Source organism: Mobula birostris, chromosome 11 (genome assembly GCF_030028105.1).
Source record: "Mobula birostris isolate sMobBir1 chromosome 11, sMobBir1.hap1, whole genome shotgun sequence".
NCBI classification, from domain to species: Eukaryota; Metazoa; Chordata; class Chondrichthyes; order Myliobatiformes; family Myliobatidae; genus Mobula; species Mobula birostris.
In genome coordinates this window covers 52,194,164-52,221,128 of record NC_092380.1, presented here as the reverse complement: position 1 = coordinate 52,221,128, position 26,965 = coordinate 52,194,164, and the positions used below count along the sequence as shown (strand labels likewise).

Sequence of the window (26,965 nt, the reverse complement as noted above, 5' to 3'; positions counted from 1 at the left end):
CCATTCTGATGTTTAGTCTAAACAACAACTGAACCTCTTGACCATGTCCATATACTTTCATACATTGAGTTGCTAAAACAAGACTGGCTGATTTAGATAGTTGCATTAAGGAGCAAGTATACAGGTGTACCTAATGAATTGGCCACAGTGTTCATCTGATCTTCACATGGTCACTCACCCACATTCATATCTACAAAAATTGTGCATGTGCAAGAGATCTGAAATAAAATAGAAAATATTAACTGGTCAGCCAGCATCTGTGGAAAAAGAAATTTTATTTTTTCAACTTGGATATCTTACTGTAATTCAAGGCAAAAATGGCATTTTATGTTCATGATATTAAATGAATTAATTCATCTGATCAGAACTGTGTTAATTTCAACAGCCAGCCAGTCTTCACTGAGTGAATCAGAGGCACCACTAGAGACCACAGCCAGTCAGATGGCGGAGGCCAGTGCTGGAACAAGTTCTGATTGGCCCTTGGAGAATGCAGGGGGCACCTCCTCCTCTGCACAGCAGACAGATACAAACCCATCAGCACCAGGAGCCAGCACAGCTTCAACAGGTAGGTCACAAACTGAAATCCAGAGCACCATCAGTACAGGGTTTGGTAAATTATCTAGGTATAGGATTATCTAACTGAATTCCTCCAGCAGAATATTCGTTGCTCTATCACAGTGAGTCAGATCACCTGACACATTCCTGCTTCTGAAGTCTCTGATCTCCACCTAAGAAATTTCTGGGATTCTGATCTCCTTCTTGATCTCTCTCAGCTCAGTTGTCTGCCCAACCAATTCCAGATTTACCAGTGGCTGCAGTTAATCCTGTGAGGCAAACCAATCACATCCCTTGGTTGAAGCAATGAACTGCAGTCCACCAAAGAATATATATGGGGAAAAATAAATAATTATTGCTGAGGTGAAATTACTCCACAGCAAGGTTTAAGTCTTTAAGAAACATAGAGAGGGTTTAATCTTATCTGTATAATCCCCAGAAACAAATGTGCCTTTTAATATTTGCAAGTAATTGTTGAGTGAATTGAATACAGCAATAGGAAATTATATTCAGTCATTTAAAATTCGTTATGAGTGATTGGTGAGACTTATTTGGAGTACCGTGGGCAATATTGGTCTCCTGTTAATGTGTTGGAAGTAGTTGTTTTGGATGAGCTATCTCAAAAGGAATGGTTGGGCTGTCTAGACTTGTATCTGTTGGGGTTGAGAAAACAAATTACTTGATTGAAACATGTATTGAGAGAGAGATTCCTTCAGTTGGAGAATCTAAAATTCAGGGTCACTGTTGAAAATGAAGATCACCCACTTAAAATAGAAATGAAGTGATTTTTTTTCACCCAAAGGTCATGAGACTTTAGAACTTCCTTCCTTTAAGAGATGTGGAAGCAGAGTCTTTGAATATTTTTAGGGTGTAGGTTGATAAATTCTTGATAAGCCAATGAGTGAAAAGTTCTAATGGGTAGACCGTAATGCAGTTACGGTTACAATGATATCAGCCACAAACCTTTTAAATGGTAGAGCAGAGTTGAGCAGCCCAATGGTCTATTCTGCTCCTGATTTCTAGGTATCATTATTAGTGAGGTTGTATATTGTATTTCTGCATTTTTGCCTGTATTAGTTCATGTTAAAATGCAATTTTTAATCATTTAGAGAGGTCCCAATTGATACTACAAACAAGAGCTGGTGTGATTGGATCTGGCATGTAATTGAAGAAGGGAGACAGTAGGACAGATATGCTACCAGTTCATAAAGTTACTCTCAGTAGACATGGCGTTCTAAACATGACTTTAAAGGTGCTGAGGGAAATTTAGCAGTGGTACACTAAATGACACATATTTTCTAATTTCATTGGTTTGCCAGTGTCATTAAAAGTACCGTTTACTTTAGATTCATGGACTACAAGTAAAATAAAGAAATAATGTTTTGATAATATCAGATAGAAAGCCACAAACTATATATTTCTTTAAAAAAAGCAAATAGAATCAAATAAAGTAGTTAGCTTTTCTATATGGCTGAAAGTCAGGATATTCATGGAACAAAAATAGTTACCAAAATACCTTCCAAAAGACTATACTTAGTCTTAAACCTGTTACATTTACCCATTCAGGAATGGTTAAAACTGTCTTATTGGCTGAAGGAAGGAGACTGCATTGGCAGTTTTACTACCAGTTCATGGTGACTCTCAATAATTCTGGCTGTGGTCATTATGAAGATAAAACCATCAACGCTATATTTCTGTCACTAATTTCCTCTCTCCGCCTCAGACGATGCTACCCGTCACAAAAATTTAGTCGACCCTTTCACAGTCTTGCAGTTTGCAAGCTTGTAATTTTTCCTGATCATTTAGTTTATCCAGAGTTCTCATAGATTCAAATCAGACAATCTCAAGAGACTTTATTGTTTACTATAGTCTTCTGAGTGATTATGCAATGCAAAGCCACCAAGGTCCACTCCTGACGTCCGTCAAAATTAATAAAATTTTTCATACCTCTGATTCCAGTCCCCCCTTCCCACAGGAATTGCTCTCTACATGACTCCCTTGTCCACTAGTCCCCACTGATCTTCCTCCTGGTACTTATTCATGCAAGCAGAACAAGTACTGCACCTGCCCTTACTCCTCCTCACTTGTAAGGATTCAGGGCCCCAAACTATTCTACCAGGTGAGGTGGCAAATCACCTGCAAATCTGTCAGGGTCATCTATTATCTCCAGGGATCATCGGTGAAACCCGACGTAGATTGGGGGGAGTCACTTCACTGAGCACCTTTGCTCTATCAGTGGCAAAAGGTGGGACTTCCTAGTAATCACCCATTTTAGTTCTACTAAATTCCATGGCATCTTCTAAATCACAATGAGGCCATTCTCAGGTTGGAGGAGCAACATGTCATATTCAATCTGGGTAGCCTCCAACCTGATGGCATGAACATCAATTTTTCTAACTTCTGGTATTTTCTCCTCTTTTTCCATTCCCCATTCTGGCTTTACTCTTACTCCTCCTTATCTGCCCATCAGCTCCCTCTGATGTCTCTCTTCCCTTTCTTCCACAGTCCACTTACTCTTCTATTAGATTCTTTCTTCAGCCCTTTTCCTCTTCCACCTATCCCCTCCCTACTTCTCACTTCATTCCGTCACCCTAACCGCCCACCTTCCCCCTCATTTAGTTTCACTTATCACTTGCCAATTTGTACTCTTTTCTAATTTTTTATTTTGGCTTCTTCCATCTTCATTTCGAGTATTGATGAAAGGTCGCGGCCCAATATGTTGACTGTTTATTCCTCTCCATGGATGCTGCCTGACCTGCTGATTTCCTCCAGCATTTTGTACATGTTGCTGTAGATTTCTAGCATCTGCAGAATCTCTCGTGTATGGATAATATCTAATGTTTATCTTTTGTCTTCCTCAAAAATTCAATATTATCAAATACAATATGCATTTTATAAATCCATCTGAAATTATTTTATTATTATTTCTAAACTTTATTGACACTAAGATTAAAATCATGATTATCCGATTACTAAGAGTTTCCTTGAGCATTCTTTTTTGGGAACAAAAGTGTTACAAAAAGTCTACTAATATTGATACTCTGCCCAGCTATGATGCTGTTTCTCTCAAGGATCAAGTAGACCACCAGTGTACCCATGAACATGGGCATGTCAGGTGGGATAGCCAACAATTGTCGTCAGTGGTACCCAATCAGCAGATCCATGAAAAGAACATGTAGGATTATGTGGTTTGGGCAACATTTGACATTGCAGATGATGGCTTTTTGTTGTCATAATTGGTATATTTTGGTGTAGTTGGTACAAGGCAGAAAATTGCCAAGTGATTCACTTTGGAAGGATGAAATTGAAGGCAGAATATGTGGCTGATGGCAGGATTCTCAGAAGCATGGAGGAATAGAGGATCTTGGGGTCCACATCCATAGACCCCCCTCAGAGTTGCACACAAGTTCATAGGATTGTTAGGAAGTCATTTGGTGTGTTGGCCTTCATTAGTCAGGGGACTGACTTCAGAAGCCGTGAAGTAATGTTGCAGCTCTATAAAACTCTGGTTAAACCACACTTGGAATATCGTCTTCCATTCTGGTCGCCTCTTTATAGGAAGGATGTTGGCATTTTGGAGGCTGCAGAGGAGATTTACCATGATGCTGCCCAATTTAGGGAGCATGACTTGTAGGTTGAGTGAGCTAGGGCTTTGCACTTTGGAGTGAAAGAGGATGAGAGGCTATTTGATAGAGATGTACAAGATGATAAAAGGCAAAGATTGAGTGGATAGCTAGCACTTTTTTCTTTTCTAGCCTGGAAATGGCTAATACGAGGGGTCATAATTTTAAAGTGATTGGAGGAAAATATAGGGAGATGTGAGAGGCAAGAGGCAGATACATTGGGGACATTTAAGCAAATCTTAAACAGGCATATGGATGAAAATGGAGGGCTATGTAGGAGGAAAGGTTAGATTGATCTTAGGGTAGTTTAAAAGGATGGCGCCACATTGTGGGCCAAAGGGCCTGTACTGTGCTGTAGTGTTCTATATTTTTAATCTGCATGGGTATACAGTTGCATCAAAAATCAATATTCAGTAATGAAAAGATTCTAAGTTAGCCTAATTATTTAAAATAATAAAACAGAGACTGTTTGTCAGATCAAATATTTAGATTGCATCCTGCTTGTCACATTAGCAAATCTCAATATCATATTTTTTGAAAGAACTATTGATCCCTCATTTCAGAGAAACCTCGCCATATATAATTGTTGAGATGTACTTACACAATTATTTTTTAATAGGATTTAAAAATGAATCTACTTAAAATAAGTTGCATTTTATCCTTAAAATGGAAAGACCAGATATTTCACATGGTCCTTCCATACACTATATTAAAACTTTGTGAGAACTTTTGCAAATTCAGATATTGATTTGATTCTAGAAGAAAGGGCAAATAGAGCTGAGAAGAAATTTAGGAATGAGATTAAGAAGTCAATAGTTGCTAACCATAGACTGCACATGAAATTATTAGGGCTGGCATTTGATATAGGAACTCCAGAGGCAAATCTGAGATAAAAATTTGAGTTTGTCCTCTTTTCTCACAACCTCAAATGTTCAGACTCTACGCTTCTTTCCAAAAATAAATGGTTTTCAGTTGTTGACATCTTTTAATAGCAAAACTCTCAAAATTAGAGACCTGTTAAAACAAAAGAAAACAGGAACCAGAAAATTTGATAACATTTACCAGTGCATCAATTTATCTTCAGTCTATTTATTTTTAAAATACAGGGAACAAACGTACTTGCCAGTTTCTAAGCTTTGGCCGCTTGTGTAAATGATATATGTTCTCAATATTACAAAGATAAATAGGTCTGTAGATAATTTAATGCATTAGTAAATATTGCTAATATTGATAAGCATACTGCCACACGTTGTAGAAAAAAAATGACACATGGTCCACTGATCTTTTTATTTTCCCTTGCTGGTTTTTTTTGGAAACAAGCCAAGCTTTGACCCTGTGGTTGTCTCTAAGCTACTGTTGCACTGCTCTACTCAAAATAGTTTTTATTGGGATGGGTACATGTCTGCCAAGGCCAGCATTTTGTTGCCTAACGTGAAATGTTCTTGAGAAAGTTGTGGTGCCTACAATCACTACAATAGGATGAAAGTACTTTTATATACGGTAGTGCTGTTATGAGGTTGTTCTGTGATTTAACCTGAGTGACAATGAGGGAGCACAGTGATATTTCATACTTGAGATAGTGTGTGAGTTGAGGGGAATTGGAAGTGACATTCCCTTGCACCTCTGTCCTTACCGTTCCAGGTGGTAGCATTGTGGTTTTGGGCAGTGCAGCCAAGGTATCCTTAAGTGCTGCTTCGCTTCTCTTAGGCAGTCCCTCGAGATCGAGGATGACTTGCTTCCATTCCGGTTTTGTGGGTTCTGAGGTGACTGATGAGGCCAGTGTGAGAACTGCAGACCCGTCCACAGATGGGGCAGGAGATGTCTGACGGTCTGGGCAGGTGGGTAGTTTGTGAGGTGGTGCACTTTGTCTACCATTTACGCTGGGCTTCTGTGTGCTGTTGATGTATGCATATTAGGTTCTCAGTACCATCTTGAATGCTTCTTCTCCATTTTAAGCAGTCATAAATTAGGGAGTGTCAGGAGTGAGTGACAACATTACATAATTCAAGAAGGCTTTCAGCAAATCCTTGTACTTGATCCTCTGTCCACTTGGGAGTCTCATCCTGTGACAGAGCTCAGAACAGAATACCTATCAGAAGTCCACTGTTGGGCATGCAAATGTCAATGCCTACATTGCAGAGCCAGTAGAGTATAATGAGAACCCCAGTATGTACTTCTATTGATAGAGGTAGATAATGAAATTATGGATAGATGACACCGACCTTCCTGCAGACTCTTTGCTGTTAACGCTGATGTTTTGGACACCAGATTGATGGAGATGATAGAGCTGATTAAGCAGTGGTCAGAGCAGTGGTCATCAGTGCCCATCATAGTACAACTGAAGCAGACGTCCTTCAGCCTCTCACATGGAAAGTGATATAATGTAACCTGTGCCTGTGTCAGTATTGTTGTTGTGAGGTTTTATTCTTCTCTCTCTGATGGAACAGGTGTTGGTTATGACAAGGCTCATCTTCACATGATTTCTTTTCAGGAAAAGTTGTAGCAGCTGTTAAATGGTATAGACAGTGAGTGTCAGTAGGAGAGGGAATTAATTTTCAAGTCGTGGATGGAGTGTGAGTCAAGTGGTTGCTGTTTTGAGTGTTTTTGGAGCTGTCCTGATCTAGGCAAGTGGAAAATATTCTATTCCATTGTGAATTGTGCCTTGTGGTTGGTGGGATTGCTTTTTAGAGTCCGGAGGTGAATGACTCATCAATGTAATAGCATCTGACCTGCATTTGTAACCTTACTATTTACATGTCTAATTCATTTAAGACTATGGTCGATGTTAATCCCTTTCCTTCCCAACGTATCGATGATATGGAATTGATAACAGTAAGGTCAAACTACCAGATTTGATTTCCTCCTCAAGATGCCTCTTACTGTTGCATAGGTGGTGCCTGCCACCAAATTAGCTCAGGCTTGTAGGTTGAATTTATGAATTTGAACTGAATATTCTGTGATTGGTAATCCAAAAGCAAAATACTGTACATCTGAGTGAAAGAGGAAAATACTGCAAATATTTAGCAGATCCAGAAACATCTGTGGAGAGAAATAGCGTTCACATTTCTGGTCTATTACCTATCACCAGGAGTGGTAAAAGTTAGAGAAATAAGTTTTCAAGTTGCAATTTAAGACAGGAGGAAATGTGTAGACAGCTAAAGGCACATTAGATGCTGCTTTTGGCATGGTCTTTTACTACCTTCACAGTTGTCGCTGACGATGACTTTGATTGAGAGCATTACATACTAGTGAGCTAGCAGAACTTCTGCCTGACAGCTGCAGCGACTGGGGCTCTGTGTCTGCGGAGACTGCATATTCTCCCTGTGACTGTGTGGATTTCCTCCCAATGCTCAGAATCCCAAAAATGTACGGGTTAACCTGCCCCTATAGGTTGCTCCTAGTGTGTGGGTGAGTGTTGGATTTGGTGTGGAGTTAATATGAATGTGGATGTGTAAAGGTATTAGCTATAAAAAAAACCTCTTGTCTTTCTCTGTGAGATTATAGCTACAGTTAATATTTCATATAGTTGCTGCAGAATGCAGTTTGAGATATTAACCCGATTTATACAAAAGTTGCAATAAGCCTCAGACAACGGAATTCTGTCTGATTCCCATCTGATTCTCTCTTTTGGTCCATAGATAACACCATTATGCTTTAAAATATTTTTCATGTTTATTATGCAGATATATCTCCTCACTTCTTTGTAAATGTTTTTTTTTTCTATCTTGGTTGTATTTAATGTTATACTGGTATCTTGGTTACTGGCCTGCCAGTTCCCAGACACACATCTCGCTTTGTCAACAAGATGTTCTTCTTTGTTTGGCAGCAGTACAGAAAGACACACAGATTGTAGTTTAGCACTCAATATGTTCAGAACGAGCAAAATTATCATCATCACTTATAGTGCCTCTGGCCTGACGTCAAGCCATCAAAGGGAAAATGCAATGAGCACTTCAAAGTGTATGAACAAGTCCCACTCACAGGTGGATCTTGTGCTTTACAGCTGTTCCTTGGTGGGAGATAGGAAACTGGAAGTTTGTCAGCAACAGCTGTCGTGTTTACAAAACATATAGGAAGTTCTTGGCTCACTACTGAGCATCTTCATTCAGGAAACAGGATAGAAAAAAAATAAGAACACGAGGGTCACACACAGTGCTGGGGATCTTAGCAGGCCAGCCAGCATCTATGTAGAGAAATGAACAGTCAATATTTCTGGCCAAGGCCTTTCATCAGGATTGGAAAGGAAGGGACAGACAGCAGAATAAGAAGGTTAGAAACATAGAAACATAGAAAATAGGTGCAGGAGTAGGCCATTCGGCCCTTTGGGCCTGCACCGCCATTCAGTATGATCATGGCTGATCATCCAACTCAGAACCCTGTACCTGCTTTCTCTCCATACCCACTGATCCCTTTAGCCACAAGGGCCATATCTAACTCCCTCTTAAATATAGCCAATGAACTGTTCTCAACTGTTTCCTGTGGCAGAGAATTCCACAGATTCACCACTCTCTGTGTGAAGAAGTTTTTCCTCATCTCGGTCCTAAAAGGCTTCCCCTTTATCCTCAAACTGTGACCCCTTGTTCTGGACTTCCCCAACATCGGGAACAATCTTCCTGTATCTAGCCTGTCCAATCCCTTTAGAATTTTATACATTTCAATCAGATCCCCCCTCAATCTTCTAAATTCCAGAGAGTACAAGCCTAGTTGATCCAGTCTTTCATCATATGAAAGTCCTGCCATCCCAGGAATCAATCTGGTGAACCTTCTTTGTACTCCCTCTATGGCACGAATGTCTTTCCTCAGATTAGGGGACCAAAACTGCACACAATACTCCAGGTGTGGTCTCACCAAGGCCTTGTACAACTGCAGTAGTACCTCCCTGCTCCTGTACTCGAATCCTCTTGCTATGAATGCCAGCATACCATTCGCCTTTTTCACCACCTGCTGTACCTGCATGCCCACTTTCAATGACTGGTGTATAATGACACCCAGGTCTCGTTGCACCTCCCCTTTTCCTAATCGGCCACCATTCAGATAATAATCTGTTTTTCCTGTTCTTGCCACCAAAGTGGATAACCTCACATTTATCCACATTAAATTGCATCTCCCATGAATTTGCCCACTCACCTAACCTATCCAAGTCACCCAGCATCCTCTTAGCATCCTCCTCACAGCTAACACTGCCGCCCAGCTTCGTGTCATCCGCAAACTTGGAGATGCTGCATTTAATTCCCTCGTCTAAGTCATTAATATATATTGTAAACAACTGGGGTCCCAGCACTGAGCCTTACAGTACCCCACTAGTCACTGCCTGCCATTCTGAAAAGGTCCCGTTTATTCCCACTCTTTGCTTCCTGTCTGCCAACCAATTCTCTATCCACATCGATACCATACCCCCAATACTGTGTGCTTTAGGTTTGCACACTAATCTCCTGTGTGGGACCTTGTCAGAAGCCTTTTGAAAATCCAAATATACCACATCCACTGGTTCTCCCCTATCCACTCTACTAGTTACATCCTCAAAAAATTCTATGAGATTCTTCCGACATGATTTTCCTTTCACAAATCCATGCTGACTTTGTCCGATGATTTCACCGCTTTCCAAATGTGCTGTTATCACATCTTTGATAACTGACTCCAGCAGTTTTCCCACCACCGATGACAGGCTTATAATTTCCCAGTTTCTCTCCCTCCTTTTTTAAAATGCGGGGTTACATTAGCTACCCTCCAATCCTCAGGAACTAATCCAGAATCTAGGTTGCAGGATGAAAAGGCGAACAAGCTAGCGGGTCGTAGATGAAGCCAGGTGAGGGGGGAAAGTGGGTGGGGGAGGGGGTGAAATAGGAACGTGATAGGATGAAGAGGTGAAGGGCAGAAGAAGAAGGAATCTGAAAGGAGAAGACAGTAAACTATGGAATAAAGGAAAGGAGATGATGGGCAGATGAGGAGAAAAGAAGGGGTGAGAGGAGAACCAGAATAGGGAATGGAAGCAGGAGTAAGTCTTCTATCCACTCCTGTGTTCTCATGTTATTATAAACAGATTATTATCTGAATGGTGGCCGATTAGGAAAAGGGGAGGTGCAACGAAACCTGAGTGTCATTATACACCAGTCACAGTGTTAGCTGTGTTTTCCTTCAGTACATTGACGACTACATTGGTGCTGCTTCCTGCACCCATGCTGAGCTCGTCAATTTCATCGACTTTACTTCTAACTTCCACCCAGCCCTCAAATTCACTTGGTCTATCTCGGACACTTCTCTCCCCTTTCTCGATCTCTCGGTCTCCATCTCTGGAGACAGACTGTCCACTGACATCTTCTACAAGCCCACTGACTCTCATAACTACCTCAACTATACCTCTTCCGACCCCGCCACATGCAAAAATGCCATTCCCTATTCCCAGTTCCTCCATCTCCGCCGCACTGCTCCAAGGATGAGGTTTTCCGTTCCAGGACATCTCAAATGTCCTCTTTCTTTAAGGATCGTGGTTTCCCTTCTGCTGTCATCAATGATGCCCTCACCCGCATCTCCTCCATTTCCCACACTTCGGCTCTCACCCCATCCTCCCGCCACCACAACAGGGACAGAGTTCCCCTTGTCCTCACCTACCACCCCACTAGCCTCCGGATCCAGCACATTATCCTCCGCAACTTCCACCACCTTCAACAGGACCCCACCACTAAGCACATCTTATAAGGAGACAAATCTCAAGGTTGTATATAGTATACATACCTTGATAGTAAATGTACTTTGAACTCTTAAACTTAACACAGTGGCCTGTTCGTGGGGTCAGATAATGGTTGAAAAATACCACTTCTGATTTGAATTTGTACTTTTGAATCAAAAGGGTGCTGGAGCTTTCTGGATCTCAGCAAACAATGTGGCTGATAGTCTCTTAAGTCAGTCTCTCTAGAAAACTAGCAATTAAGTACTGTCTGTAAATGCTTTTTTAATGTGCTAAGTACATAATATTCAGTGGATGAAATGTTCTTTTTATTGCTTTTTCTGTTCTGTGTGACCTGAGTGAAGGCAAGAATTGTGGGTGGGAAAGGAACAGACCTGGAGGTGGGATGCAGAAGCAGACTGTGAGGACATTGGATCAGGGTGGCACAGAGGAACTGCGTAGTGAATTGCAATGAAAGTAGGATAGTGGACTATTCCTCTAATACAATTGAGGGAGTTAGATATGGCCCTTGTGGCTAAAGGGATCAGGAGGTATGGGGGGAAGGCTGGTACAGGGTTCTGAGTTGGATGATCAGCCATGATCATACTGAATGGCGGTGCAGGCTCGAAGGGCTGAATGGCCTACTCCTGCACCTATTTTCTATGTTTCTATGAATACACATGCTTTATGTGGCGATGGGAATTAAAGTGCAAAGTATTTGGTGGAGTTGTACAGCAGGTAGTATTGCTGCCTTGTGGGACTAGAATTCGGGGACAGTCGTGACTTTCAGCACTCTCAGCATCGAGTTTGCTAATTCTTCCCTTTGCCTTGTGGCTTTCCCCCAGGTACTCCAGTGTCCTCCCACATTCAAAAGCTATCCTGAATGGTGGGGAAATTGGATACTGTAAGTTACTGCTAGTGTTGGCGAGCAATAGACAAATCAGGATAGAGTTGATGGCCATATGAGAAAGAATAAGTTACAAGGAAATAATTTGGCGAATGAGATTCATCGAGCAGCCAGCATAAATTCAGTGCACCAAAATGGCCTCTTGTCATATTGTATGAGAAATGTGAGTGTGCTTGTACAGGGATGATAGGAATAGACTGCAAGGGCATTGGATCAGATTTGCATTGAAGCATTCCAGTGTGAATTGTGAGGTGCTAATAATGAAAGCAGGATAGTGGGATATTCATATTGAAGAAGATTGATGAGGGTGGGGCAGTGGATGTTAACTACATTTACTGTGGTGAGGCATTTGACACTGTCCCTCAAGATAGGCTGATCCAGAAGGTCATGATGCATGGGATCCAAAATTACTTGGTAAATCAAATTGAAAATTGGCGTGACAGACAGTGGTGGAGGGATGTTGTGTTGACTGCAGGCCTGTGACCAGTGGTGATCTGCAGGGATCATTGCTCTGATATGTAAATAACCTGGACAAGACTGTTAGTGGACTGGTTAATAAGTTGCAGCTGAGAGAAAAATGGTTAGAGTTGTGGAGAATGAAGAAGGTTGCCAAAGGATACAGCAGGATATAGATCAGTTGGAAATATGATTGGAGAAATAGCAAGTGTAAGGTGTGGCACTTTGGGAGATCTGACTTCCTAGATACGAGACTGGAAGTCATGTTGCAGCTGTATAAATCTTCAGTTAAGCCACTTTTGAAATATTTAATTCAGTTTATTGTAGGAAGCATGTGGAGACTTTGCAGAAGATATTGAAGAGATTCTGCAGGATGCTGCCTGGATTAGATTATTAGCTATTAGAAAAGGTTGCACAAACTTGGGTTTTCTTCTGTGGAGCATTGAAGGGTGAGGAGAGATCTGATGGATGTTTATAAAACTACAAGAGGTGCCTGGGATAGTGGTGAAAATCAGTTATGATAATGGCATTTAAGAGGTACTAAGACAGGCATATATAGGGAACGGAGAGGTGTGGATCATGTGCCAACGGGCTAGGTCCAGTACTGTACTGTTTTCCTCTGAAACAGTCAAACAGCCTGCTTTGTGTGCAAAGTTTGTAAGGAATATTGGAGGAATGGCATGGATACACAGAACAATGTTCAAAGTAAACATTATTATCAAAGTGCATATATGTCAACATATACAACCCTGAGGTTCATTTTCTCATCCTCATGCTCAATAATTTTATAGAATAATAACAATAACAGAATCAATGAAGGATCATTGAGTGTTTAACCAGATTACAGAAGACAACAAAATGTGCAAATACAAGAAGAGGAATTAATGATAATAAATAAATAAACGAAGAATAACAAGAACATGATATGAAGAGTCCTTGAAAGTGAGTCCACTGGTTGTGGGAACATTTCAATGATGGGCCAAGTAAAGTTGAGTGAAATTATTCCCATGGGTTCAAAAGCCTGATGGTTGAGGAGTAGTAACTGTTCCTGAACCTGATGTTGTGAGTCCTGAGGTCCTTGTACCTTCTATGCAATCTAATTTCAAATGCAAAGGACCAACAATCACTATAATTACCAGTGATCCCACTGAGATGAGGTTGGTTGGTATTAGACTTCTTTCTGTTAGAGGAATAGTTGTAGAATCATGTTGTAGGATATTGAGCTGTCGTGAACTGACTTTCTACTTTCCTGTCCCTCAGACAAAACCTACAAGATGTTCAAGTTAGATGAAGGTCTACTGGCCTGATCCCAGTCCTAGCAAGTGATCAGCTTTTCAGAATCAGCTGCGTGGTGTAATTCTAGAAGAGGACATAATCCTTGAGCTTCAAACAGGATAAATTGAGGAAACTATTCAGCAGCCAACAATAGGCATTTTTTTTTACTGGACAGCACGAGCACACATATTGCTATAGTATTATTCTTGGGTATTGAGACAGCTGCAACCAATGAGGATGCAGTATCCATTCTTTAATTTTTAAAGAACTGCAGTATTACCTTGGCAATAGAAAACATGTGCACTAAATAACATAACCTTTGCTTCCCTTTAACATTAGACTGTGCCTGGCATGTTGGACTATTCTGTTGCATATTTCATTCAGTAAGGACACCTGAGAGGATGCATGTATGTTGAAAATATAGTGTGTGCACATCTTTTCTTTTTTACTTTAATCTTCTTATTATATGAAATTTACTTTCACAGTTGATCCAGTAAAATTAACCCTCCTGAGGAAAGAGCAAGCTGTTTCAGTTCTTGACAAAAGTTGAAATTTGATTGAACAAATGTTTGCAGTAAATGCTTTCAGCCTGTCTAAGCTTCTGATATTGATGTTCTTTAACATTCTGCCTCTCTGTCAATGATGTACAAAAAAAAACTATTCCCTTTGGGCCTGGGATATGTCAAACTGGAAGGTTTCAGTGCCCAAAAATCTGTTTAACTGCTGGCTTGTAAGTTGCACCATGTGCAGTCAGGAACAGTTGGGATTTGAGTGCAGTTCTAATTGCTAGGAGGTGCGCTCACCACTGTCTACTGACATTGAAACTAAGGATGTTTGAATGAAGGGAAATGGAAAAACAATTCCTCAGAATAATTATATCAAGTAAATGAGGAATTATGTTATATGGGCTGTATTTAAGAAGAAGCCTGCAATCATTAACATTTTGCAATTACCACTTAATAGCTTCAGTGTTTCATTGGTTGAAGGAGGGAATATTTTGGGTGGCAGAGCAAATCATAACACAAGGGATTCTGCAGATGCCCGAAATCTTGAGCAAAACACAAAATGATGAAAGGCTCAGCCAAAACCTATTTTCTGTATCCATGTCTGTGGAATTCATTACTACAGGTGGCTGTGGAGGCCACCTGTGGGGAGAAGAGCAGAGATGCAGAAACTAAAATGAATGCATAAAATGGTTTACCAATTTCCTGTAAGGCTCTTTTACATTTCTGGTTAAAAACAGTTAATACAATTAATAGGAAGAATTAGCACAAAGGCAAGTCCTTAATTGGAAAAGCTTTTTGTATGAGACAGATTAGATAGGCATGGAATTTGTCATGGATTCCTATGCACCTCAGATTTTTGAATTTTCTCCCCATTTAGAAAATAGCCTACACATTTGGTCCTTCTACCAAAATGCATGACCATACACTACACTATATTCCATCTGCCGCTTCTTTGCTCATTCTCCCAAGATGTCAAAGTTCTTCTGCAGACTTCCTGCTTCCTGAACACTACCTGTCCCTCCACCTAATGGAATCAAGTTTATTATCACTGGCATATGTCGTGAAACATTGCAATACATAATAATAAAACCTGTAAATTACAATAAGAGGTATGTACACAAATAATCTGCAGATGCTGGGGTCAAAGCAACACTCACGCTGGAGGAGCTCAGCAGGTCGGGCAACATCCGTGGAAATGATCAGTCAACGTTTCGGGCCGGAACCCTTCGTCAGGACTGAAGAGGGAAGGGGCAGAGGCCCTATAAAGTAGGTGGGGGGAGGGTGGGAAGGAGAAGGCTGGTCGGTTCCAGGTGAAAAACCAGTAAGGGGAAAGATAAAGGGTGGGGGAGGTGATAGGCAGGAAAGGTGAAGAAGGAATACGGGAAAGCACAATGGGTAGTAGAAGGAGGTGGAACCATGAGGGAAGTGATAGGCAGCTGGGGGAGGGGCAGAGTGAAACTGTGATGGGGGAAGGGAGGGGGAGGGAATTACCGGAAGTTGGAGAATTCAATGTTCATACCAAGGGACTGGAGACTACCCAGACGGTATATGAGGTGTTGCTCCTCCAACCTGAGTTTAGTCTCATTGTGGCAGTAGAGGAGGCCATGTAAGGACATATACAAGAGGTATGTATATATTTTTAAGTTAAATAAGTAGTGCAAAAAGAGTAAAACAAAATGTAGTGAGGTAGTGTTTGTGGGTTCAATCTGATGGCAGCGGGAAGAAGCTAATCCTGAATTCTTGAGTGTGTGTATTCAGGCTGTTGAACCTCCTCCCTGATGGTATCAATGAAAAGAGAGCATGTCCTGGGTGACGGGGGTCCTTAAAGATGGATGCTGTGTTTTTGAGGTATCGCTCCTTAAAGATGTCCTGGATGCTGGGGAGGTTAGTGCCCATGATGGAGCGGACTGAGTTTACAATTTTCTGCAGCTTATTTCGATCCTTTGCAGTGCCTCCCCCAATTCCAGATAGAATGCTTCCCGTAATACATCTGTAGAAATTTGTGTGTGTCTTTGGTAACATACCAAACCTCCTCAAGCTCGTAATGAAATATAGCCACTGTCATGCTTTCTTTGTAACTGCATCAATATGTTGGACTCAGGAATGTTGACATACAGGAACTTGAAATTACTCACCCTTTTCACTTATGATCCCTCAATGAGGACTGTTGTGTGTTCCCTCATCCTACCCTTTCTGAAGTCAACAATCATTAGTTTGGTCTTATTGATGTTGAGTGGAAAGTTGCTGTGACTTCACTGAACTAGCTGATCTTTCTCATTCCTGCATACCTTCTCATCATCATCTGAAATTCTCCCGACAGTAGTGCCATCAGCAAATTTCTGGATGGCATTTGAGCTCTGCCTAGCCACATACTCATGGGCTCAGAGAGAGTAGAGCAGTGGGCTAAGCACACATCCTTGAGGTGTATCACTGTTGATTATCAGCAAAGTGGAGACGTTATTTCCAATCTGCACTGATTGTGGTCTTCCAGATGATGCAGTTGTAGAGGGAAGTACAGAGGCCCAGGTTTGGGAACTTTTTGATCAGAAGTGTAGGAATGATTGTGTTAAACACCGAGCTGTAGTCAATAAACAGCAGCCTGACCTAAGTATTAGTATTATCTAGGTGATCCAAGGCTGTGTAAATAGCCAATGAGATCACATCCTCTATAGATCTAATGCGGCAATAGGCAAATTGCAGTGGGTCCTGGTCCTTGTTTGGGCAGGAGTTGTTTCTAACCATAGCCAACCTCTCAAAGCACTTCATCACCATAGATGCTACTGGGCAATAGTGGTCAAGGTGGCTCAAAGTTCATCCTGCTGTTCTTGGTTATTGGTATGACTGTGCCCTTTTGAAGCAGGTGATCATTGTATCAGCTGCAAACATGGCCATAAAGCCATCAATTCCGTCATCCAAATCGTTGACGTATAATATGAAAAGAAGCGGTCCCAATACTGACCCCTTTGAAACACCACTAAATTAGATTAGATTAGATTATGAGGACACGTAGTCCTCTTTTATTGTCATTTAGTAATGCATGCATTAAGAAATGATACAATGTTTCTCCAGAATGCTATCACAGAAACACATGACAAACCGACTGAAAAACTAACAAAAACCACATAATTATAACATATAGTTACAACAGTGCAAAGCAATATCGTAATTTGATAAAGAACAGACCATGGACACGGTAAAAAGTCTCAAAGTCTCTCGAAAGTCCCATCATCTCACACATACGGTAGACCTTCAGCGCCGCAAACTTGCCGATGCAGCATCCTGGAAGCATTCAACCACAGTCCAACTCCTAGTCCGTCTGAAAACTCCCAGCCTCCGACCAGCTCTCCAACACTGAGCACCATCTCTGCCGAGCGCTTCGATCCCAGCCACGTCAACAGGCAATAGACAAAGCCGAGAATTTGAGGCCTTCCCCTCCGGAGATTCTCGATTGCACAGTAGCAGTGGCAGCGAAGTGGGCATTTCAGAAGTTTCTCCAGGTGTTCCTCCGTGCTTCTCACGGCTGTCTCCATCAAATCAGGATTGTGCATGGCACCTAGTTAACACATACAATATCATTCAGAACAGCCACGCGCACTGCATCGCGCTGCCATCTTCTCCTCCCTCCACTAGCAACCAAACAAAATAGGTCTACTTCATTCTCACTCTTTGCCTCCTGTCAATCAGCTAACCTTCCATCCATTCTAGTATATTTCCTGCAATACCATGTGCTCCTATCTTGTTTAGCAGCCTTGCATATGACACCTTGTCAAAGGTTTCTGAAAATCCAAGTAAACAACATCCACTGACTCTCATTTGTGTATCTTGCCTGCTATTTCCTCAAAATATTCCAGTAGATTTGTCAGGCAAGATTTCGCCTTTAGGAAACCATTCTGACTTTGGCCTATTTTATCACATACTTCCAAGTACCCTGAAATTTCATCCTTAATAACGGACTCCAACATCTTCCCAACCTCTGAGGTCATGCTAACTGACCTAAAATTTCTTCTGCCTCCCTCCCTCCCTTAAAGAGTGGGTGACATTCCAGTCCTCCAGAACCATTCCTGAATGCAGTGTTTCTTGAAAGATCATTATTAAAGTCTCCACAATCTGTTTAGCTATCCCTTTCAGCTTCTTAAGCACCTTCTTCTTACTTACAGCAACTACAGTCATTACTGCCCCCTGACACTATCAAATTCCTGGCATACTGTTAGTGTCTTCCACAGTGAACACTGATTCAAAATATTCATTCAATTCATCCAGCATTTCCTTGTCCCCATTACTACCTCATCAACATCATTTTCCAATATCCAGTATCCACTCTTTTTACACTCTTTATTTATCTGAAAAAACTTCTGAAATCCTGTTTTATATTATTGGCTAGCTTGCCTTCATATTTCATCTTCTCCCTTCATATGTCTGTTTTAGTTGCCTCCTGTTGGTTTTTAAAAGCTTTACAAGTCTAACTTCCCACTACTTTTTACTATATTATATGCCTTCTCATTTGCTTCTATGCTGTCTTTAACTTCCCTTGTGAGCCGCGGTTGCCTCATCCTCCCTTTAGAATACTTCTTCATGTTTGAGATGTATCTATTCTGCACCTTCTAAGTTGCCTCCAGAAACTCCAGCCATTGCTGTTCTGTCATCATCCCTGATAGTATCCCCTTCCAAACACTTCTGTCCAGCTCCTCTTTCATGCCTCTGTGATTCCCTTTACTCCATTGTAATACTGATACATCTGATTTTATGTTCTGCCTTTGAAACTCAAAGGTGAATTCTATCATATTATGATCATTGCCTCCAAAGGGTTCCTTTGCCTTAAGCTCCCTAATCAATTCTGGTTTATTGCACAGCACCCAATCCAGATTTGCCTTTTCCCTGGTGTGCTCAACCACAAGTTGCTCTTTTAAAAAAGATCCCATAATCATTCTATAAATTCCATCTCTTGAGATCCATCACCAACCTGATTTTCCCAATTTGCCTGCATTTTGAAATCTCCCAAGACTATCGTAACATTTCCCTTTTACATGATTTTCTATCTCTCACTGTAATTTGTACCCTTCATCCTGGTTATTGTTTGGAGGCCTGTATATAACTCATATCAGGGTCCTTTTACCCTTATAGTTTCCTAACAGGTTCTGCATCTTTCAATCCCATGTCACCTTTTCCTAAGGATTTGATTTATTACCAGTGTATAATACACCCAGTAGCCACTTTTTTGGGTACATCTGTTCACCTGCTCTTTAATGAAAATATCTCATCAGTCAATCATGTGGCATCAACTCAATGCATAAAAGCACGTAGACATGGTCAAGAGGTTCAGTTGTGCAGATCAAACATCAGAATGGAGAATTGTGATCTATGTGACTTTGAACGTGCAATGATTGTTGGTGCCAGATGGGGTGGTTTGAGTATCTCAGAAACTGCTGATCTCCTGTTATTCTCATGCATAACAGTCTCTAATGTTTAGAGAAAATGCTGAGAAAAGCTAAAAACATCCAGTGAGCAGCAGTTCTGTGGGCAAAAATGCCTTGTTATTGAGAGAGATCAGAGGAGAATGGCCAGACTGGTTCAAGCAGACAGGAAGGCGACAGCTCAAATAACCATGCATTGCAACAGTGGTGTGCAGAAAAGCATCTGTGAATACACAACACACCTAATCTTGAAGTGAATGGCTATAGCAACAGAAGACCTTGAACATACACTCAGTGGCCAAACTGCATTTAAAAAAATAATACAGTGAACATGAGTTGTAAGGAGTCCTTGAAATGGAGTCTGTGGATCGTAGAATCAGTTCAGGGTAGTGGTGATTGAAGTTATTCATGTCAGTTCAGGAGCCTGATGCTTGTCAGATAATAATTGTTCCTGAGCCTTGTGGTGTGGGACCTGAAGCTTATGTACTTCTTGCCCAATGATGGTAGTGAGATGAGGGCATGGCCAGGATGGTGGCGGTCTTTGATGGTGGATACAGCTTTTTGTGGCAGCACTCCATGTAAATGCACTTAATAGTGGGGAAGCTTTGCCTTAAACAGCCAAGATCAGAGATCAGAGAGCACAGATAAGGTGAGAATAGTTGCCCTTGACATCAGCGCAGCACTTGACTTGTGTGTGGCATCAGGAGCCAAGTACAATTCAGATGTGGCCCCAGTGGCTGGAGTGAAGGTAAGATTCTGAAGGTTAATCATACCTCACTGCAGAGTGTAGGCAATGTCCAAGACCCAGCCATCAGTTTCTTGGCCTTACTTCCATCACAGCACCAGAAGTGGGGATCCTCGTTTAGATTACACTTTAGTTAAGTCCATTCACAGCCATCAGCAAATGAAACAGTTCAAGTCTGTGTACAGAGGTGAGGTTAAAGAAAATGTCTGATACATGGAAGGTAACATCTGTACCACAAGGGCGCCAGGCAATGACAACCTGCAATAAGAGGGTCTAACTGTCTATCCTTGGGATTCTGTGGAATCACTATTGACCAGAGACTCTATTAAACCAGCCATATAAGTAGTGTAACTACAGCCACAGCTCAGATGTTGGGTATCCTCTGCTGAGTGATTCACTTCTTAACACCTTACAATGATCTTACCAGCAATGAGTTTCATGTATAGAGTATGATGAGTGCTGTTTAAGCAACTCTCAAGAATCTTGACACCTTTTAGGATAAGTCAGTCTACTGCATCAACAATGTTCCCTCTAATTTGTAACGACAGGTGTGAGCAAAAATCTTGTGCTGGGCAATATGTTGCCCAGTGACGACAACAAGTGTGCACTGAATTTTATACTTAAAGGTATTCATTTTAACAGCTAGCAAGCCATAAAGCCATTCTGCTTTAAATGAACTAGCGCTTCACGCCCTTTGCTTCTTTGAATCAATAATTTCTTCAATAAAAACAGTATAAATAAGCCAGGTCTAAAATCTGCAGACAAATCACTGCAAACTCCACATTGTCAACACCGTCCACTTCAGAAACCGGAAAGGAAATATGTTTGTGTACGATCGCGCCAATGAGATTGAGGATGACAACCTTTTATGCGCAGTTTAATTTTGTGAGCTAGTAGCATAAGATGAGAGTGCGCACACACCTCAGTTGGAACAATGTCCATCAGTTCTCTATCTATCGCACTGAATGTTTATTCCTGTCACAACTGGCTCTCACTGGATGTTATGAATGCCATCAACAAGATGTAATGTGACAACCTGCCCACGCTATTGCAACAAGACTTTCCAAACTTACCGCCTCTACCAGCAAGGACACGTGCAGCAGGTATTTGGGAACGTCACTGTCAGCCCTTCCAGTTGCACACGGTCCTGATTTGAAAGAATATATCACTGGAACTTCATCACCTGATCGCATTGCTTTTTGTGGGCTTGGTTGTCATGTTTCCCAGAAGAATGCCATCCCAAAATCTCTGTGGGAATAACTCCACTGGAAGACTTGCAGTGGTTCCGGAAGATGACTCATCACCACCTTCTCAAGCATTGCTAGGATAGATAAAATTCAAAGTAAATTTATTATTAAAGTACATGTATGTCATCATTTACAGCTCTGAGATTCCCTTTCTTTTTGACAATCACAGTGAATACAAGAAACACAATAGAATCAATGAAAGACCACACCCAACAGGGAGAACAACACCCAATATGCAAAAAAAACCAACAAACTGCAAATACAAAAAAAAAAGAGAAAATAAAGAAGCAATTAATATCAAGAACATGAGTTGTGGAGTCCTTGAAAATGAGTCCGCAGGTTGTGGAATCAATTCACTGTTGAAGTGAATAAAGTTATTCATGCTGGTTCAATAGCCTTGTGGTTGTGGGGTAATAATTGTTCTTGAACCTGGTGGTGTGGCAGCTGGGGCTCTTGTACCTTCTTCCTGATGGCAGCAGTGAGAAGAGAGCATGGCCTGGAGAGTGGTAGGGGGAATCTTTGATGATGAATGCTGTTTTTCTGTGACAGCACTCTGTGTAGATATGCTCAATAATGGGGAGGTCATTACCTGTGTGGGACTGGGCCATATCCACTACTTCTTGTTGGATTTTCAAGGGCATTATTATTTCCATAACAGACAATGATATAAACAGTCAATGTACTCTCCACCACACATTTATAGAAGTTTGTCAAAGATTTAGATCACATGCCAAATCTTCTCAAACTTCTAAGAAAGTAGTGACGCTGCCGTGCTTTCTTCATAATTGTACTTACCTGCTGGACCCAGGTCATATCCTCTGAAATGATAACACAGAAGAATTTAAATTTGCTGACCTACTCCACCCCGATCCTCAATGAGGACTGGCTCATGGACCCCTGGTTTCCTCTGTCTGAAGTCAGTAATCATCTCATTGGTCTTGTTGACATTGGGAGATTGTTGTTATGGCACCATTCATCCAGATTTTCAATCTCCCTACCATATGCTGATTCATCACCAACTTTGATTCATTCAACAGTGGTGTCATCGACAGACTTAAATATAATATTGGAGCTGTACTTAGCCTTATCGTTGTAAGTCTAAACTGATTAGAGCAAGGGGCTAAGCACATATCCTTGTGATGCACTTGTGCTGAAGGAGATTGTGGAGAAGATGTTGTTGCCAATCTGACTGACTGGGGTCCACAAGTGAGGAAATCAAGGATCCAGTTGCACAAGGCTTAGGACCTGAAGCTTATCGATTAGTTTCAAGAAATGCTGTATTCCAAAATACTAATAAATAAACTGTGTGGGGCTTAGTTTTTAAAAAAACTGAATAGTGACTCAGTATATTCGTCTTAATATATTGTCTTTCTTGCTTGAATGTTGGATTAATGTTATACCTCCAGATTCTGCATTTAGCTGCGGTCTGTTTAGCAGTCAGTCAGTCAGACAGCCTGTTTCCTCCTTCCTGCCAATTCCACCCTGTAACTGTCTGCCAGTGAATGCAAAGCATCAGTCATGGTAACTAACCTTACAGTTTTTCATCTGTCTAGTTTCCTTCTTTTCCAGCATGGAGTCAAATCATCCAAAACTTGTTCTTTTTTGATTATTCTGTTTCGAACAAGGGTCTTGCTGAATTTTAACAAGCTTTTGACTTTCTATAAGTCAGGTTTGAAATCACCTCACCATGTCCTATAACTCAGTCATGGAAGAGCAAGCATTTTGAAGGAGGTACATAATGTTGAATATGTTAACTTCATTGAGGAGGTGTTCAAGATAGCAGCTGGTTATGTCTGGAAAAAGGTCTGAGATAGATTTCATTGTTTGTCCTTGCCACTAATTGACTCCAACTTAGTATTTCTCTGCTACCACAGTGCTCCAAGCCCAGTTTCTGATTTCCCTGACAGTCTCAACAAGAAGTGATTTGAATCCTATTAAAGGTGCACAGACATCTCATTTTGTGTTGACTAAATGACATTTTACTATCTCAATTCCAGAATGAATGCAGAGGTAATTCATTTGAGTGTTTCCTGGGATCTCCACATGGTCTACTGCTTTTATTCATTGCCACAGAGCAGCAGCTTTGCTTCTGGTGTTGGGAAGAAACCAGCAATCAAACTGGTTTGATTATAATGTAGCTAACAGGATCAAGTTGCTCAAAAACAAGGGTTTGCTGATAGGCTGTTTGCTGGATGCTGTCAGGTAGTAAATGAAACAACAATGAAATGCCCCAAGGAGAATGATCAAAGTATATTCTGTTTTAGTACCCTTCAACCTAGTAACCTAATGGCATGAATATTGATTTCTCCTTCCAGTAACCAAATTCAACCCCCCACCCCATTCGCCACTCTGACCTTTGACTACTTTCACGTACCTATTACTTCCCCCTGGGTCCCCTCCTCCTTCCCTCCTTCCCTTTCTCCTATGGTCCACTCTCCTGTCCTATCAGATGCTTTCTTCTCCCACGCTTTACTTTTCCCACCCACTTGGCTTCACCTCTCACTTTCCAGCTGACTTCTCCCCCCACCCCCCACCACCACCTTTTTATTCTGGCATCTTCCCCTTCCTTCTCAGTCCTGAAGAAGGGTCTCAGCCCAAAACGTCAACTGTTCATTCATTTCCATAGATGCTGCCTGACCTGCTGAGTTCCTCCAGCATCTTCTGTGTGTTGCTTTGGATTTCCAGCATCTACAGATTTACTTGTGCTTATGATCAAAATCTATACAGAAGATAAATTTCCAAGAACTGATTTGCTATATAGTGATTGACATAGTCTTTCAAAATATACGATTCACACCTTTTTAAAACATCCTCTAAGTAAGCATCAATGTTTTCTGTTTACCCTGCTTCAGGAGATGCTCCAGAATATATTCCAGGAGAGGATGCTTTGTCTCGCATCCGGCGACTGATCGCTGAGGGCTGGATGACAGCAGTCGTACAACGAGAACAAGGCACTACCACTGCCTCCATGGGAGGCTTTGGAAACAACATTATCGTTAGCCACCGAATACACCGAGGTTCACAGACAGGCAACGAAGCCCTGACGCGACTGAGCGCACACCCACCAAGTACCCTTGGCAGGACAGAAATGGACAGTAGTTACAGTCATATTCTGGTGGACTCTGCTGTCCCCAGCAACTCCAGCAGCTTAGTGACAGACTTCAGAGAAAGTAATGAAAGGGATCAGACATTAGAACAGCTCAGCAGAAGTAGTGCCCTTGGGGATGATGGGATTTTTGGTCAACAACCCTCGACTTCTATGGACACGGGTGCCCCTTTCCATCCTGTCGGCGCACACAGCCCCCATATCGTTGATAATACTGATAATCATGGCACTGACAACAGGGGCTCAGACAGGAGGTAAAATTAGGTGCTCTGCTGTTCAGGGTAAAAGAAACAAAAAAAAATGCATGTCCCATGGTTTGTATGTGTAGAATCTAGCTAAAACAGCCAAGGAAATTCCACTTACTTGTTTTTAGTAGAATTTGATTTAAGTTGTTTTTTTTCCCCCCCTTTTTTTGTAAACTGGTAACTTGTTATTTTAGAGAAATGGAATCTAGTTAAGTGCAAGCAAAAGAGACCTATGTGAACACCAAAGATCACAATAACGAATAAAAACTCTTTAAAAACTGGAAGAAGACCTTTGCCAATGTGATTAATTTATTTTATGCCTAATGAAGTTGTACTAGACTTTCTCATTCCTTTTGTCATGTAGTATCTGTGTGGGGAGAGAGAGACAGATAATGTTTCAGGTGATGATGAACTGTCCACAATCTCGATCATTAACTTCTTTTTTGTCCTGGATGCTAATTAATCTGAAGTTTTCTATTTAACGGCAAATTTCTGCTCATATGGCCAAATTAAAAATCATTACAGAATGTTCTCAGCCAAAGTACAAACTGTTTGAAACAAGGCATTTTACACATATTAATATAGTAGAAATGTAATCCATGAATTTAAATGGTGTTGACATATTCTTGGTGTCATAAACTTTACTCAGAATAATAGAGACACAAGTATATGCTGGAATATGGAGCAAATAACAAACTTCTGGTGGAACTTAGCAGGTCAAGCAGCATCTGTGGAAGCAAAGGGATGATCGATGTTTCCATCTGAGGCAGATAAAGGGTCTCCATGTGAAACTTTGACCATCCCTTTCGTCCATGCTAATCTGCTGTGTTCCTCCATCAGTTTGCTTTTTATCTGAATGAATACATTGTGTTTGGGCCCTGGAATTGCATTTGAGCATGTAATAATTACAAACGTGCATGATATATAAAAGCATAGATAATATAATACAACAAGGGGTTATTTGCTCCATTGTGTTTATGCTACTCTTTGAAGGTACAATCAATTTGCTCCACTCCCTGCTTCTTTCTTCTAAGATTCCAAATCTTTCCCACAGAGAATTCGCTGTTCTCTTTATCATTATTGAATTATCTTCCTGCTTTCAGTCAGTGAATTTCAAATTTTTCAACTTACTGTTTACATTTTTTCCTTCTTGTCAGTTGCCTTAAATTTGCATTTTTGGATCTATCCTGTCACTAGGAACACTCATTACTCTAACAGAATAGTCCTGATATTTTTAAAAATACCAGCTAATACCTCCTTAACATTGTCCTTAAAGTTTGTTGTCAACTCTAACATCATTCTGGTAAATCTTTACCATACGCTGTCAAAACCCTTTGTAATGTTGTGCTCTGCTGTTTTTCCCCATCCTCAAAATGCAGCACTTGGTACTTTCCTTCATTCAGCTTTTATCTTCCACTTCATCTCTGACTGCCTGAACTCTTTTCCTGTATTCCTCATCATTTTCTGCATTTCCAATATTCAGATCATTTTCAAATTTGCAAGTAATGTCTTGGACATGCAAGTTCAGAGGGTAAATATGTATGGAAAAAGTGCTGTGGTCTCAACATTGATGTTGCATCAAACCTTCAGCCAAAGGAAAAATGATTCATCATTATCCTGGGCTTTGTCTCCTAGCCTGCTTGGTAACCACACGGTAGTCAGGCCCCTTAATCAAAACTGACACTGAGAAGGTACCACACCATTCAGGAAATGTTAAACTGACTCTTCATTATGTTTTCAGAATATTTAATATTAGGTAACTGATAAGTCATTGGAACAAACAGTGCACAATATTCCTGGCTGATATTAACAGATTAATTGATCGCTTGTTTCATAAACTGATTTTGTGTCCTTGGGGGCAAATTGCCTGTTGTATTTTGTTCCTCTATTTACTGGTTACAGCAGTTCAGAGAAGTGATTTTGCATAAACACTTTGAAATTTAAGATCCATGTATTTCCAGCTTTCTGCCTGCCCTTGTATTGTTTCACACACTTTACTTGGCTGCGATATGAGTATGGGTTTCTCTAAACTAATGTGTGTAGATCACTACCAACAGGATATGAAATCTATGTATAGAATGTAGAACAAAAATTTTTCCCTAGTCAATGTACAGACTACCCTATCATAAAATCTAACCCATTCATTTAATCTGCTGAGGGAAATTCGTGCAAAATACCATTTGATCTCCAAAAGTAACTTAGCAAAGCAGCTGAAATGCTGTCCA

At 41.0% G+C, this 26,965-nt stretch overlaps 1 protein-coding gene across 2 annotated transcripts in view; it reads left to right on the top strand.

The window, feature by feature from the left end:
• The window catches only part of LOC140205080 (activating molecule in BECN1-regulated autophagy protein 1-like), a 417,476-nt gene extending 392,330 nt beyond the window's left edge, over positions 1 to 25,146 (top strand). For both annotated transcript variants that reach the window (XM_072272238.1, XM_072272237.1), the window contains 2 exons: positions 386 to 565; positions 24,242 to 25,146. In XM_072272238.1, coding sequence (XP_072128339.1) covers positions 386 to 565; positions 24,242 to 24,753 — 692 coding nt within the window. In that variant the 3' untranslated portion in view covers positions 24,754 to 25,146. The remainder of the gene's footprint in view (positions 1 to 385; positions 566 to 24,241) is intronic.
• Positions 25,147 to 26,965: the final 1,819 nt, after the last annotated feature.